The 12,486-nt window shown below is 47.6% G+C and overlaps 2 protein-coding genes across 2 annotated transcripts in view; one reads left to right on the top strand and one right to left on the bottom strand.

Moving 5' to 3' along the window:
• Positions 1-1,329, top strand: part of CCDC63 (coiled-coil domain containing 63) — a 39,984-nt gene extending 38,655 nt beyond the window's left edge. Inside the window, exon 12 of the mRNA XM_005691446.2 lies at positions 1,140-1,329. Within this exon, the coding sequence (XP_005691503.1) occupies positions 1,140-1,273 (134 nt within the window). The 3' untranslated portion in view covers positions 1,274-1,329. The remainder of the gene's footprint in view (positions 1-1,139) is intronic.
• Positions 2,572-10,379, bottom strand: MYL2 (myosin light chain 2). The gene is made up of 7 exons (XM_005691447.3): positions 10,245-10,379; positions 8,877-8,966; positions 6,528-6,603; positions 5,359-5,463; positions 4,714-4,792; positions 4,560-4,608; positions 2,572-2,904 (listed from the first exon to the last, which is right to left on the bottom strand). Exons 1-7 carry the CDS (start codon positions 10,245-10,247, stop codon positions 2,806-2,808), a joined length of 501 nt encoding a protein of 166 aa, XP_005691504.1. The 5' UTR covers positions 10,248-10,379; the 3' UTR covers positions 2,572-2,805.

The following is a 12,486-nucleotide window of genomic DNA, read 5'->3' as shown; positions in this document are numbered from 1 at the left end:
ATGGCATCTAGTGTCCAGGGATGCTGCGTAAAACCTACAGTTCACAAGACAGCCTTTCACAACCTGGTACATAAGAGATAGAAGGTGGGGGGGTGGGGGGTGGGGAGAGAGAAAAGGAAGGAGGAGGAGGAGGAAGGGAAGGAAAGTATCTAGATTATACATATAAAAATGAAGAGGATGTATATGCCGACTTATAGTGGGTATTTCTGGGTGGTGGGTTGCAGAGAATTTTTTATTTCTGAGTTAATTCTGTCATTGCTTAGAATTTTCTTTTACAGTGACCTTGTGTGATTTCAGTAACCAGAGGGGAAAAATTGGTTTTTAAAAAAGTTTCCCCTCTTCTGTGAGCAGCATTTCAAGCGTGCAGGTGTGCCAAGAATGGAGGGAGGGAATTGCCAATATGTGCGCATGCAGAGATGCACAGGTGTACACACATCTGTTTGATTTATTCAGAGCAACTGAAAGTTAACAGGAGTGAAAACCCGGGCTGGTGTCAGCCACCTTAGCACAGCTTCTCTTGACCCTTTGAGTTCTTAAATGAGGAGGGTGGCAGAGAACAGCCATTGATAACACTGTCCTCACAAGGTCAGGAATATACAGATGATATCTTCATTTCTGTTCAAGGGAATATTGATAAACATTGGGTTCTCTTAGCCCACTAGCCTCTATGGCTTGCATGTGTAACTTAGAAGAGGGAAGCCCCTCTAGGCAGATTAATTAGGAAAAGCCACCCCTGCTGGATAGACGTGGCTTGGCAATCAAGCGTGTGTGGATGGGCGGGGGGGTGGGTTTCAGTCCTGCAGAAACAGGTGTCTTTGTGCAGTCTACATCCTGAGCAACTGCACGTGGTGGCCCTATCTCCTTGATATTAAATCCAACTCACCTTCACATCCTCGTCTGGGAGGAAAAAGACAGTTATTGTCTGGCCATCCCTGAGCAGCACATCCCTGCCTGTCCTCCCTCTCCCTGAACATGGAGACTGTTCACACTCCCATCCCCAGTGCTGTGGAGCGTCACCAAGCCAGGCTTGGAGTTCCTTGAACAGGGCGAAGGGGCACTAGCCCTGGGAAGGAAGCCCGCCCTTCCGCTGTGCTGGATTTGATTTTGAACTCCTCACATGGGTCCCGTCTTTGGTGCAGTGGAGCAGCCCCTGGACCACAGCAGCCTTCGGCAAATGGCGCTCAGTCACTACACCGCAAGAGAGTCTCGGAACAGGGACAGCACGCCCGAAAAGGGGGAGGAGCTGAAGTCCAAGAAGAAGGCGACAGCCTGAGGCGGCTCTGGCCATTTGTACATAACTAGAGAGAGTAAATGTTTTGTTCTCTAACCTCAGTGCCTTTTCACACTCATTACTAAGAGACTGGGGCACTGGCACCTCCCTGGGATGGTGTGGAGGAGCAGGAGGGTGGAGGTCCAAAGCTGACGTAGGTGGCGCGAGTGGTGTGAGGTCACTGTGGCCCTTGAGAACCCTTGAGACGGTAACCCCCCCCCGTCACGGCTCACCAGGTGAAGTGTAGGGGCCACATGGGAGCCAAAATACTGATTTCACGTCCTAGAACCATATAGGGTGCAGCAGACTCACAGGTGGGAACCTGGAGCCGAGGAGGCCCTGTGTCTGCATCTGTGTGTGGGATGGGCGCATGGATGAGTGTGTCACTGTAGAGCTGTGTCCAGGATGTCTTGTCCTGAAACACAAACTCCATTTGAGTGCCACAAGCTGGGGCCTCTCCAGGGCCTGGCCTTGTCTCTGCAGGAGCCCCAGGTCACAGGTTCTGGATGTGAGGGGAGCATGGGTCATCGCAGGGTGTGGATCATGAAGGGTCATCATGGTATGGCATGGGGGTCCTGAGTCCTTGCCCTCTCAGTTGGCTTGAAAGGAACCATATTTCCCAGCAGGTGATGTCATTGGAGCAGACCCTGAGTTTCTCCTCTGGGGGTCTCTGTTATTGTTCTTGAACCTTAAAGACTCACTTCAGTTCTGGCTCCTCCAACCACCCAGACCGTCTGATTCCCTCTAGGTGACCCCAGCTGCCACTTTGATCCCAGCTTCAGCTCTTTGTTTCCAGTACATCTTGCGCTTTGGCTAGGTCTCAGATTCTTGGGATTCCCTTGGAAACTTAGACTACCTGACATCTACTCCCCCTTCCTCCTAAACTACATCTGGACTTTCCGTTGGGAATGGCCCTTCCCACCCTCTGGCCATGTAAGGTTTGGAAGGGGCTGATTTCAGCCCCCGTGCAAGGGTTGGTCATTTGAGCAAGTCTGCTAGTCAGAGTACTGCACCTGTTTCAGGGTTGGTTCAGGTATCGCACAGGCCCTGTTTTGGGATTTGTGTGGAACTGGGAGAGAGAGAGAGAGGTGTCCTCTCTCCACTAGGATTGCTGAAGGGATAGACAAGAACCAGGAACTGCTGGTGACCACTGGACCACCAGCAGAATCCCAAGTCCCTGAAGATCTGTTTTAAGTAAAGAGTCACTAAGATTCAATAATAATGACAGCAGGGGCATCCCTAACTCATATACTGCCTTCATGGGAACTAGCAAAGGGTCTTCCTTACTCAAGGACACATCATGAACAAATACACGACCTCCTTTTTATTTGAACATGGACTCTGGGTGAATTTCCATCTGCCAGCTGTGTGGTCACATGGTAGCTCTAAGGCACCCAGGCTGCAAAGAAGATGGAGGTGGATAAATGAGGCAGCCACATGACCAGCTGGCCAAGGTCAGGGGTGGTGTGTTACTGGGCAAAATGAGAAGAGGGCAAGGATGCCCCCATCTGCCCACCCAAAGGCAAGCCACTCCCTTAGTCCTTTTCTTCTCCGTGGGTGATGATGTGCACCAGGTTCTTATAGTCCAAGTTGCCAGTCACATCAGGGGGGAAGGCGGCGAACATCTGCTCAATCTGCAACGAACGAGCAAGACATGCTGAGGGTTTTGGGGGAAGGGCGGCCCAAGTGGAGAGGCAGCTGGGGCCTGGAGGATATGGGCTGCCATGGGTATCTCCCTCCCTGCCTTCCTGCTTCCTTCCCCAGGTGCTGACCCCAAGGGCCATCCTGCAGGGATGTTCCTAGGTACCCAGCCTGCAATGGGGAAAGCAGGGATTGCAAACTCAATTGTGTGTGTAAAGGGCGGGGCAGGTTATATAGGGGAGCACGATGGGCCTGTTGGGGACTGTGGTTAAATGGAGACATAGGCTATCTACAGAGATTATAACTCCTCAGGGCCAGCCATTGTGGCCATTGTGGCCATGTGGGCAAGGAGGTCAGACTCTTTGAGGAATTTGATTCTTTGAGGGAAATTTAATTTTTTTAATGTGTAATTTCTACATTAAAAATTTTTTTCGTTGTTTAGTTGCTAAGTTGTGTCCGACTCTCTTGCGATCCTATGGAATGTAGCCCACCAGCCTCCTCTGTCTACGGGATTTCCCAGGCAAGAATATTGGAGTGGGTTACCATTTCCTTCTCCAAGGGATTTCCTGATTCAGGGATCAAACTTGAGTCTCCTGCATTGGCAGGAGGATTCTTTACCATTGAGCCACCAGGAAGTCCTTAAAGAATATTAGCTAATTATTGTTTTTTTAATTTGGGGTTAATAATAACTAACACATATTACCTTTTTCATGTATCAGCACTTTACACATTTGAACTCATTTAAAGTGTACTTCATAGTACACTCATCGTCATGTGTACTATGAAGTAGATTCTATTATTGTCCCCACTTTACAGATGAAGAAATAGAGGCACAGTGAGGTTAAGGAGCTTGTCCGAAGTCACAAAGATGGTGGGAGTTTAAAGGCAGGCTCTTTCAACTGCTTGAATTTTAAGGAGGAAATTCAAATAAAATTTTTAGTAAAATATGAAACTTCACGGAATCAGGCCTGAGAGGCTGCAAGGGACTATTTTAAATAGATTCATTAAGATTAATTAGCAATGTTGACAAGACAGTTGCTTGTTTATACAGGGCCTTTGATGAATTATTGATAACAATAGTGCCCCTTCTTCCAGGCACATTACTGCCACCTGCCAGAAAGTCTTATGTATGTTCTGATTTTTAGAAAATTCTAGCAAGACACTTTACTGCCATCTGCTGGAAAAAACTTGCAACAAATAGATACTCTGCAGTATATATTATTAAGGGCATCCAGGAGGATTGTGCGGTGTACAACCTACACAATACACGGTCACCCTGCATGACACCTTCAGTCCCTCAGGAAATTGATGCCGTCACCAGGGCTCAATGTATTACGAGGAAGGCAGAACCTGGAGTCAGACAGAGGTTTGGATCTAGGACCTGGCATTTCCCATTAGGGTTGTCCTTTCAGGCTAGTAACTGCTTCCCTGAGCCTCAGTTTTGCCATCTGTAAAATGACCATAGTGCTAGTCACTACCTCACAGGGTGACTGAGGGAATGAAATGAGATAAGGGCTCAGTAAACAAGAGCAGATTCTCTCTCAGTGTGGGGTCAGGGGTATTTTATGTAAGAGAGTCTGGAGAGGGAGTCCCTAGAAAGGTGAGGCCAGTAACTGGGGTACAGAGGGTGTCTGAAGGGCCCTGTTACCTCCTCTTTGGAAAACCTCTCTGCCTGCGTGGTCAGCATCTCCTTGACACTGCAGAGAGAGAAAAGCAGATATTGCCTCTGGCTTTGTGGGGAGGGCTGTGGGGAGAATCAAGGAACCCCCATGTCCCCCTCCCACCACTCACATCCCACTCACTAATCAGCCTTGAGCACTCCTTTGCCTTCAGGGTCAAACACTTTGAATGCGTTGAGAATGGTCTCCTCGGGGTCTGCTCCTGAAACAGAAAATGGGGTTGATGTGCCATGGGTGGCTGAGAATCTGGGGTAAGGAAGAAAGACCTCACCACTTCTGAGCACCGAGCCTTGGTGTTTTGAAAGTGTGGGCTGAGAATCCAGTTATTTCTGGAGCAAACCCAAGGTCAGACATGGATCTAGACTTAGAAAGACTGGGATTTGAATCCTGGCTCCAGCATTTGTTAGCTGTGTAGCTTCAGGCACATGACTTTCCGTCTCTGAGTCTCAGTTCCCCTTCTGTAGATGAGGATAAGAAGAGAAGCTACATCCTAGACTAAGGGAATGCATATAATGCATTTAAAGTGCTTCGTATGAGGTCTGGATGAAGGCCAACCTTGGAGCACTATTAACTGCTCTTTTTATTCTCTCCCGCTCTTATGTTACCTTGCCTTCACCTGCCAACTCCTGTATGTTCTCCTAGTGCTTTTAATTGATGCCCAAAGATGAAGACACATAAAGACAGACCCAAGTGCACAGACCAACACACACACATACACAGATATATACCTCTACAGACGTAGATAAACAGAAATACACATGAACTTACCCTTAAGTTTCTCCCCGAACATCTGTAGGAACACAGTAAAGTTAATGGGACCTGGAGCCTCCTTGAGCATTTCATCAATTTCCTCATTTTTCACGTTCACACGCCCTAGAGCAGGAGACAGACACTCAGCAATTCTGAGCTGGGACAGAAACAGCTGTCAGGGCACTGGCATTTGCCCTTGTAATCCTACTTCAAGGAATCTTGTCTAGGAATAATCGGGGCCAGAGTAGACGGGGCCAGAGATTCACGTGAGATGTTCTCAAAAGTGTTATTTATAGTAACCAGACAACTGGAAACAACTCACAGAGGGTTTAGTTATTTTTAAAACTGTGCTTTCAGGACCTGGAACATTTTATACAGATGTTTTAATGTTTTACTCAAATAAGAAATCCTCATGTTATAAAATTAGCCCTTCTCACTTGGAGGTGGGAGAGACAGATCAGAATTTGAGGGAACTTTTTCAAATTATAGCTGCTCTAACCCACACAGCCTTGGAGATTCTGATATATCTGTCCTAGCCACTGTCACAAGCCCATATAGTACGTTTGTATAAATTAGAAAAAGCCACCCCTTATTAAGATAACTTATGTTTTAAGTGGCTACAAATACGAATAGTACTCTGTATAACTGCTCAGTACAAAACCTGCCCAGCTGTTCATGGACCTGAGGTCCATGGAATGGAGGAGGAGGTGACAGATTGGACACTTATATTTTGAAACAGTTCCAGGTACTCATGATCACCCTACTGAGATGGTAAATTTTAAAAGGTGAATCCAAAATAGAATGAGTCTAACTGTTAAGCATGCACGCACATGAGATGCCTAGGAAAAAAATTAGAGGCTCAGATGTTAACAGTGGAATATGCCCTGGTGGTCAACATTGTCTACTCCCTTATACTTTTCTGAATTTTCCGAGTTTTCTATTGTAAACTGCCATTATATTCAAAACCATATAAAAATGATTTTAAAAGAAAAAGATATGTTAAGACACTCAAAGACTAAACACTTCTTTCCTGTCCTCTGAAATTTGCCTTAAAGATTGATCTTGGTTGAGCTGTTTCAAAATGACAAGCTCTTGACCTTTTTGATAGCCTCACCTCCTGCCCCTCACGGGAGTGGGATAAGAAGACCTTCCTAGCTGGTGTTGGGTGGTGGTGCGGGGCGACGTACCAAGAGCAGCAAAGGTGTCCCTCAGGTCATTCTTGTCAATGAAGCCATCCCTGTTTTGATCCATGATGGTGAAGGCCTGTGAAAGAGAGGCGATTGTCTGGTCAGCCTGGGAGAAATTGTGGGAAGGAGCCCCAGAGATTGTGCCAAGGGCTGAGGGAAGTGGGATTCTGGGGTTTTCAAGGAGCATCGAGGGATATTAGGTGTTAGATCTGGAGTTACTACAGGACCCAGCAATTTCATGCTCCCAGGTATTCCCAAAAGAAATGAGACCATGTATCCATACAAACACCTGGGTGTGAACGTCCACATCAGCACTATTCACAATAGCTCCAAACTGATAAATGGATAAACAAATGTGGTCTCTCCCCACAGTGGAATGTCATTCAAAGGAAAATGTGAAATGTCATAAAAAGGAAATTCTGACACATGCTTCAACATGGATGAACCCTGAAACATGATACTAAGTGAAAGAAGCCAGACACAAAAGGCCACATAGGGTATGATTCCATTTCTATGAAGCATTTAGAACAGGCAAATCCTTAGAGACAGAAAATAGACTAGTGGTTGTGAGGGGCTGCGGGGAGGGGGGACTCGGGAGTGACTGCTAATGGGTATGAAGTTTCTTTTGGGGGCGATGAAGATGTTCTAAAATTAGATAAGTGATGATGGTTGCAAAATGCTGTGACTGTATTAAATAACCACTGAATTGTACAGTTACTTTAAAAGGGTGAATACATGGTATGTGAATTACAACTTTATCAAGCTGTTGCTGAAAAAAAAAAAAAGAGTTAAAAACTGGAGTCTGCTCACCAACTTGCAAGCCCACATTATCTGTAAAATGAAGCCAGTAATCTTTTCCAGCTGGCTCTGAGGGAGACTCCAAGAGCTTTGTGAATGCCCAGGTATTTTACCAATGACGTTTCTTGAGTTCTTTTAACAACTGGTTCCCGAAAGTATTTGCACCCCCAGGTCATGCCCCCAAGCAGCTGATCTCATTCCAGAAGTTGGGACAGAGGGAGGGAGAAGAGAGGATGTAGTCTTCTCCGGGGAAGAGAACTATTTCAGGTTCAGATGTGACATTTCATCCCAGAAATTCCTCTCTCCCTGGTAGCCTGTGGGGCGTGATGTTCCTGTGATATGAATGCTGGTGGGGACAGAAGGGGCTAGTCTTCATGTCCCATTGGAAGCCCCCAGTGGTTTCTCCTTTCATATAAAATACTGTGGCCTCTCTGGCATAGCTTTGGTGTGTTTTCCTCTGAAGGGCCAGGTGAGAGAGTGGATAACTCAGTGTGAGCCATCAGGATGGCTGGAAAATTAATTCAGTGTATCCTGAGCCTGCAGCAGTGGTTTAATTTTACATAATTGGTACTTAGGTTTGCTTACAAAGGCACATCCCCATAGACTGGGGTAGGGTTTCAGGCCTAGCTAGCAGTCAACAATTAAGATGGCAAAAATTAAAATCTCAAGATACTCTCAGACATCTCTCTGACTGGCAGAAATCATGTTTGAGATGTTAACACCTAGTGTTGATGCAGATGTGGCAGGAAAGGCACCTTCTCCTCTTGGGGCTGATGGGAGTCAGCATGAGCACAGGATTTCTGGAGGGCAGCTTGGACCAGTGGTTGTACTTGGTTTTAGTTTCTTTTGTAAAAAAAAAAAAAAAGTTCCTTCGATCCAACTGTTCCGCTTTTAGGAATTTACCCCAAGGAAACAACCAGAGATACAAGCAAAGGGTATTAATTATAATAGTAAAACATTCTAAACATAACATCTAACCATAGGAGGTGATTTAAAGAAATGATGGAAAATGTTGGTGCTGAATTGCTCAAGAAAAAATAACAGGTACTGATTAGTGTGCATAGAAGATGGTCCCTTTGTTTAGCAAATATGTGCATACATAACAAAAACCACTGGCAGGGCGTATCCCAAAATGTTAACTGATCATCTCTGGGTCATAGAATTATAAGTCGGGCCATTTTTACTCTTCAGGCATTTCTGAAATTCATTCCTACATTTTCAACAAGACATAGACTTTGTTTTGATGATCAGCAAAAGTTAATTTCTTTAAGTCATTGACGCACATGTTCAGACCGAATTTGGGGTGTTTTGGGGAGGATAAAGATAAGCTAGGACTTCCTTGCTAATCCAAGGGTTAAGACACTGCACTTCCACTGCAACGGTGTGAGTTCGATTCCTGGTTGGGAAACTAAGATCCCGCACATGGCATGGGATGGCCAACAACAACAGAACGGAAACAAAGACGACATAACTGAGAGGTCCTTGCAGGGAATATGGAATGAGGGAAAGGCTCCTTCTAGCATGTGGGAATCTCCACCCAGTTGCACCCACCTCCTTAAATTCCTGGATCTGGGTCTGTTCAAACATGGAGAACACATTGGAATTGGCTCCCTCTGCTCTCTTCTTGGCTTTCTTAGGTGACTAGAGGGTAAAAAAAACACATCAGTTAAAAGAGTCAGAGGCTGGGAATTAGAAGACTAGATCAGGTTCCATCACTGGGTAAGTCTCAGCCACTCATCTGCGAAATGGGGGTGTGGTGCCGACACTCATCTCAAAAGGGCAGTGCTGTAAAGTTAAAAGGACATGGAATAAGACTTCTCAAAGTCAGCCTGGTTCTGGTGGATGGCAAAAGACTGTGGGTCTTGCAGCAGCTCCTTTGCAAACTAGGGGAGGTAGAGGTGTGTCTCCAGGGATGGAGGCCAGGCTTTCGGATCAGCTCCAGCAGGACCCAGCTGCTTTTGTTCTGATGCATTTCACAAAAAGTTCAGTAATGCACAGAAGGAAAATTGATTGGAGGCGAAAAAAAAGTCAGGCTCACTAAACCATGAAGAATGCGAGACGAAATGACACATTTTCAGGGTGTTAAAACCCAACTGCTCTGTCCCCCTCGATTTCCCCCTGATCCAAATGGCAGCAACATCTCCTCTAAATGTTCTGTCCTTGCACCATGCAAACAGAGCAGAGGCGAGTGAGTTAACATTTCCCCACCTGCTTCTGACTTGAGTTGCAGCAAACGCTTGAACACTGCATATGTTATTGCATTTAGTCCTCATAACTGCTCTGTCAAGTGGATGCTATTATTACCATCGCCATTTTCCCGGGGAGGCAACCGAGGCTCAGAGAGGTTGGCTCGTTTACCCAAGGTCACACAGTCACAAAAAGGCAGAGCCAGTGTCGAACTCGGGCAGACTGACTCCGGAGTCTGTGCCCCTAACCACAGCCTTACTCTGATCCTGATTTTGGGGGCTTCCTGCTTCTGGAGAGGGACACATAACTAAACAACAGAGGAAGAGAGGTTTTAAATTTGCAAGTTCAAAAGGTGAAAACAAAAAAGATTCTTTTCCCCAGCTGCCTGAACAAGAGAAAAGAATTACAATTTGATCCTTAAAAGCGTTCAATCCCATTTTGCAAGCCCTGGGAGTTATTGATTCCTCAAGAGGTCAGTAGACAAGCCATAAAAAAGCCAACTCTCTTACTTTGTTTTTGCGAGTCCCCGGGAGCTGCTGTTATTTGTGGCTTATCGGGGGCATTGATTGGGGTTCCTCTGTGTGCACGCAGCAAGCAGTGCTTTTTCCTCCAGGATCTGGGGCCCCAGAGAGCTGCCGTGCTCCCCCTCCCATCTGGTCCTTTGCTTGTAGGTGGTGTCCCCTCCTCGCCACCCAGCATCACTTACCTCCTCCGGGGGCCCTGAGTACTCACCATGGTGGAAAGGACACAGCACTGCTCCCCCAGAAGAATCCCACGGTCTGCCCAGCTCTCTTCAGCCCGGGAACAATAAATACTTCCTCCCCAAGTTTAAAAATAACCCCATGACCACTTTTGGCAGTGGTAGGTGAGGCGGACACCACCTAAGGCCCCCCCACCCCATGCCGTTCTTCTGAAGTAAGGGCAGCTCAGTCGCCACCCGGTGACACGTGGGACCCAGAAAGGCATTCAAGGTTAAAGAGCCGGGCGGCTGGTGCATGGGGAGAGATGCTGCTTGCTCGCTGCAGCGCTTGGGCAGTCGGCACTTGTGCTTGTCAATTTTGAGGAGGAAAATGGTGGGGAGAGCAGACTTAAAAATCCTCTTACATTATCAGTCACGGGTCCCACCTCAGGGCCTTCGCTCCTGTGGGTTCCTCTGCCAGGAATGCTTTTCCATCTGCCATCTGTGAACCTCCTTCCCTCACCTCCTTCAGGTCTTTGCTCACCTTCTCAATGAGACCTCCTCAGCACGCTATTTTAAAAATAACCCTTTAGGGACTTCCCTGGAGGTCCAGTGGTTAAGAATCTGCCTGGCAGTGCAGGGGACATGGGTCTGATCCCTGGTCAGGGAACCAAGATTCTGCATGCTGCGGAGCAACTAAGCCTGCTCGCAGCAACTACTGAGCCCACGGGCCACAGCTAGAGAGACAGAGTGCTCCCGTAACTCGAGAGTCTGTACTGCGATGAAAGATCCTGCATGACGCAGCGAAGATCTTGAGTGCCACAACTAACCTGATGCAGCCAAATAAATATTTTTTAAAAAACAGCCATTTAGCCCTGCAGAGCCCTTTCTCTGCCTTGTGTTTCTCCCCAGCATTTACCACTTCCTAGAAGCCTGGCATGCTGCAGCCCATGGTGTCGCAAAGAGTCAGACACGACTGAGCTACTGGACAACAACATACTGTGCAATTCACTTATTTTGTTCACTCTCAGTGGGCCGCTCAGGAGGGTGAGTCCTCACCACACTCTCCTCGGCTCCAAGCTCTTGACTGGCCAGCACACAGCAGCTGCTCAGCAAGTCTGTTAACTGATTGAAGTAACAGCTCTCATCAAGTGCCTGCTGTGTGCCAGGAACCGTGTATATGTTTTGTGCTCCTATTTAAAATCTAATCACCCTGTGTGGGAGAGACCCCCTTGTTTTCTGTGTCCCCGTTTCACAGATGAGGAAACTGAGGCTGAGAGGAAAAATGAGATGCCTGGGATCAGACAGAAGCTGGGAGTGGATCTGAGGCCCATTTGCTTCCAGAGTCCAGGCTCTTAAAGGGCCTTGGGAAAGGTGGTTTGTTCTCAGAACTCAAGGCACTGTGATGGTTAATCTCTCTCAGGATGGTTTTCCTCCTGTGGCCTCGCAGGCAGCCTTGGGATCCAAGGAGTGAGAAGGGAGGGCTTGGAATAAAGTCGTGGCCTTGTTTAGTGGCCGTGGGTGACGGGCTTCAGAGTCCAAGAACCAGAACATCTGCCTGTAAGAAGCAGAACATCTCCTCAGCCGCCCCAGTGGTATAGCCACAGAGTCAATGGCTGGCTGGGTGGTCACCCCCTCGTGGAGCCCTGCTGCATGCCAGGCCTGGGGCTAGTGTAGGGGAGACAGCCGCCTAGCGACAAACTGCATGCCTCGTGACACCGTGCAAGGGGTAGATGGATGAAAAGATACAAATGAACAACGCAGAGAATTTCCAGTGGTGACAGATTCGACAGAGGGAAGAAATAGAGATGGGTAGTGCCAGGCGAGGGAAGAAATAGAGATGGGTAGTGCCAGGCAGCAGTGCTGAGCAGAGATGGGGAGAGTGCTTCTGGCCCCAGGGACAGCAGGAGCCTCAGAGGAGGACAGATTGGGAATCTTGCGGAGCAGAAGGAGCGTGCGACCTGAGCTGAGTGAGTGAGGGAGCCAGGGGCGCAAGGTGAGGCAACAGCAGGGTGTGCAAGGCAGACCGCATGGTTTGGCCTTGGAATTTCACACCAGAAACGAGGGGAGCAGGAGACACTGTGTTGAACCAGCCCCTAGGCTGCCCATGCCAGGGGCAATCTGACTGGGAGCAAGGCCAGCAAACGAGATCCTATCAACCAAATCAATCTACCAATATGTGCTCAGTTGCTCTGATGTGCTGAAACCTCTGTGGATGTTGCTGGAGAAAACTGGAAGATCCTTGGCCCCTAGGAAAGAACAAGGTAGTTAAGGAAACAAGTAACACAGACTTTG

This window comes from Capra hircus, chromosome 17, assembly GCF_001704415.2.
Source record: "Capra hircus breed San Clemente chromosome 17, ASM170441v1, whole genome shotgun sequence".
NCBI lineage: Eukaryota > Metazoa > Chordata > Mammalia > Artiodactyla > Bovidae > Capra > Capra hircus.
This window is presented reverse-complemented; position numbering and strand designations above follow the sequence as displayed.

What these genes read in the sequence shown, in the direction of transcription:
- MYL2 (XM_005691447.3), bottom strand. An exon ending in GTTCGGGGAGAAACTTAAGG is followed by an intron (nt 4,793 to 5,358) that starts GTAAGTTCATGT and finishes TTTCTGTTTCAG; the next exon opens with GAGCAGACCCCGAGGAGACC. An exon ending in GGAGTGCTCAAGGCTGATTA is followed by an intron (nt 4,609 to 4,713) that starts GTGAGTGGGATG and finishes CTCTCTCTGCAG; the next exon opens with TGTCAAGGAGATGCTGACCA.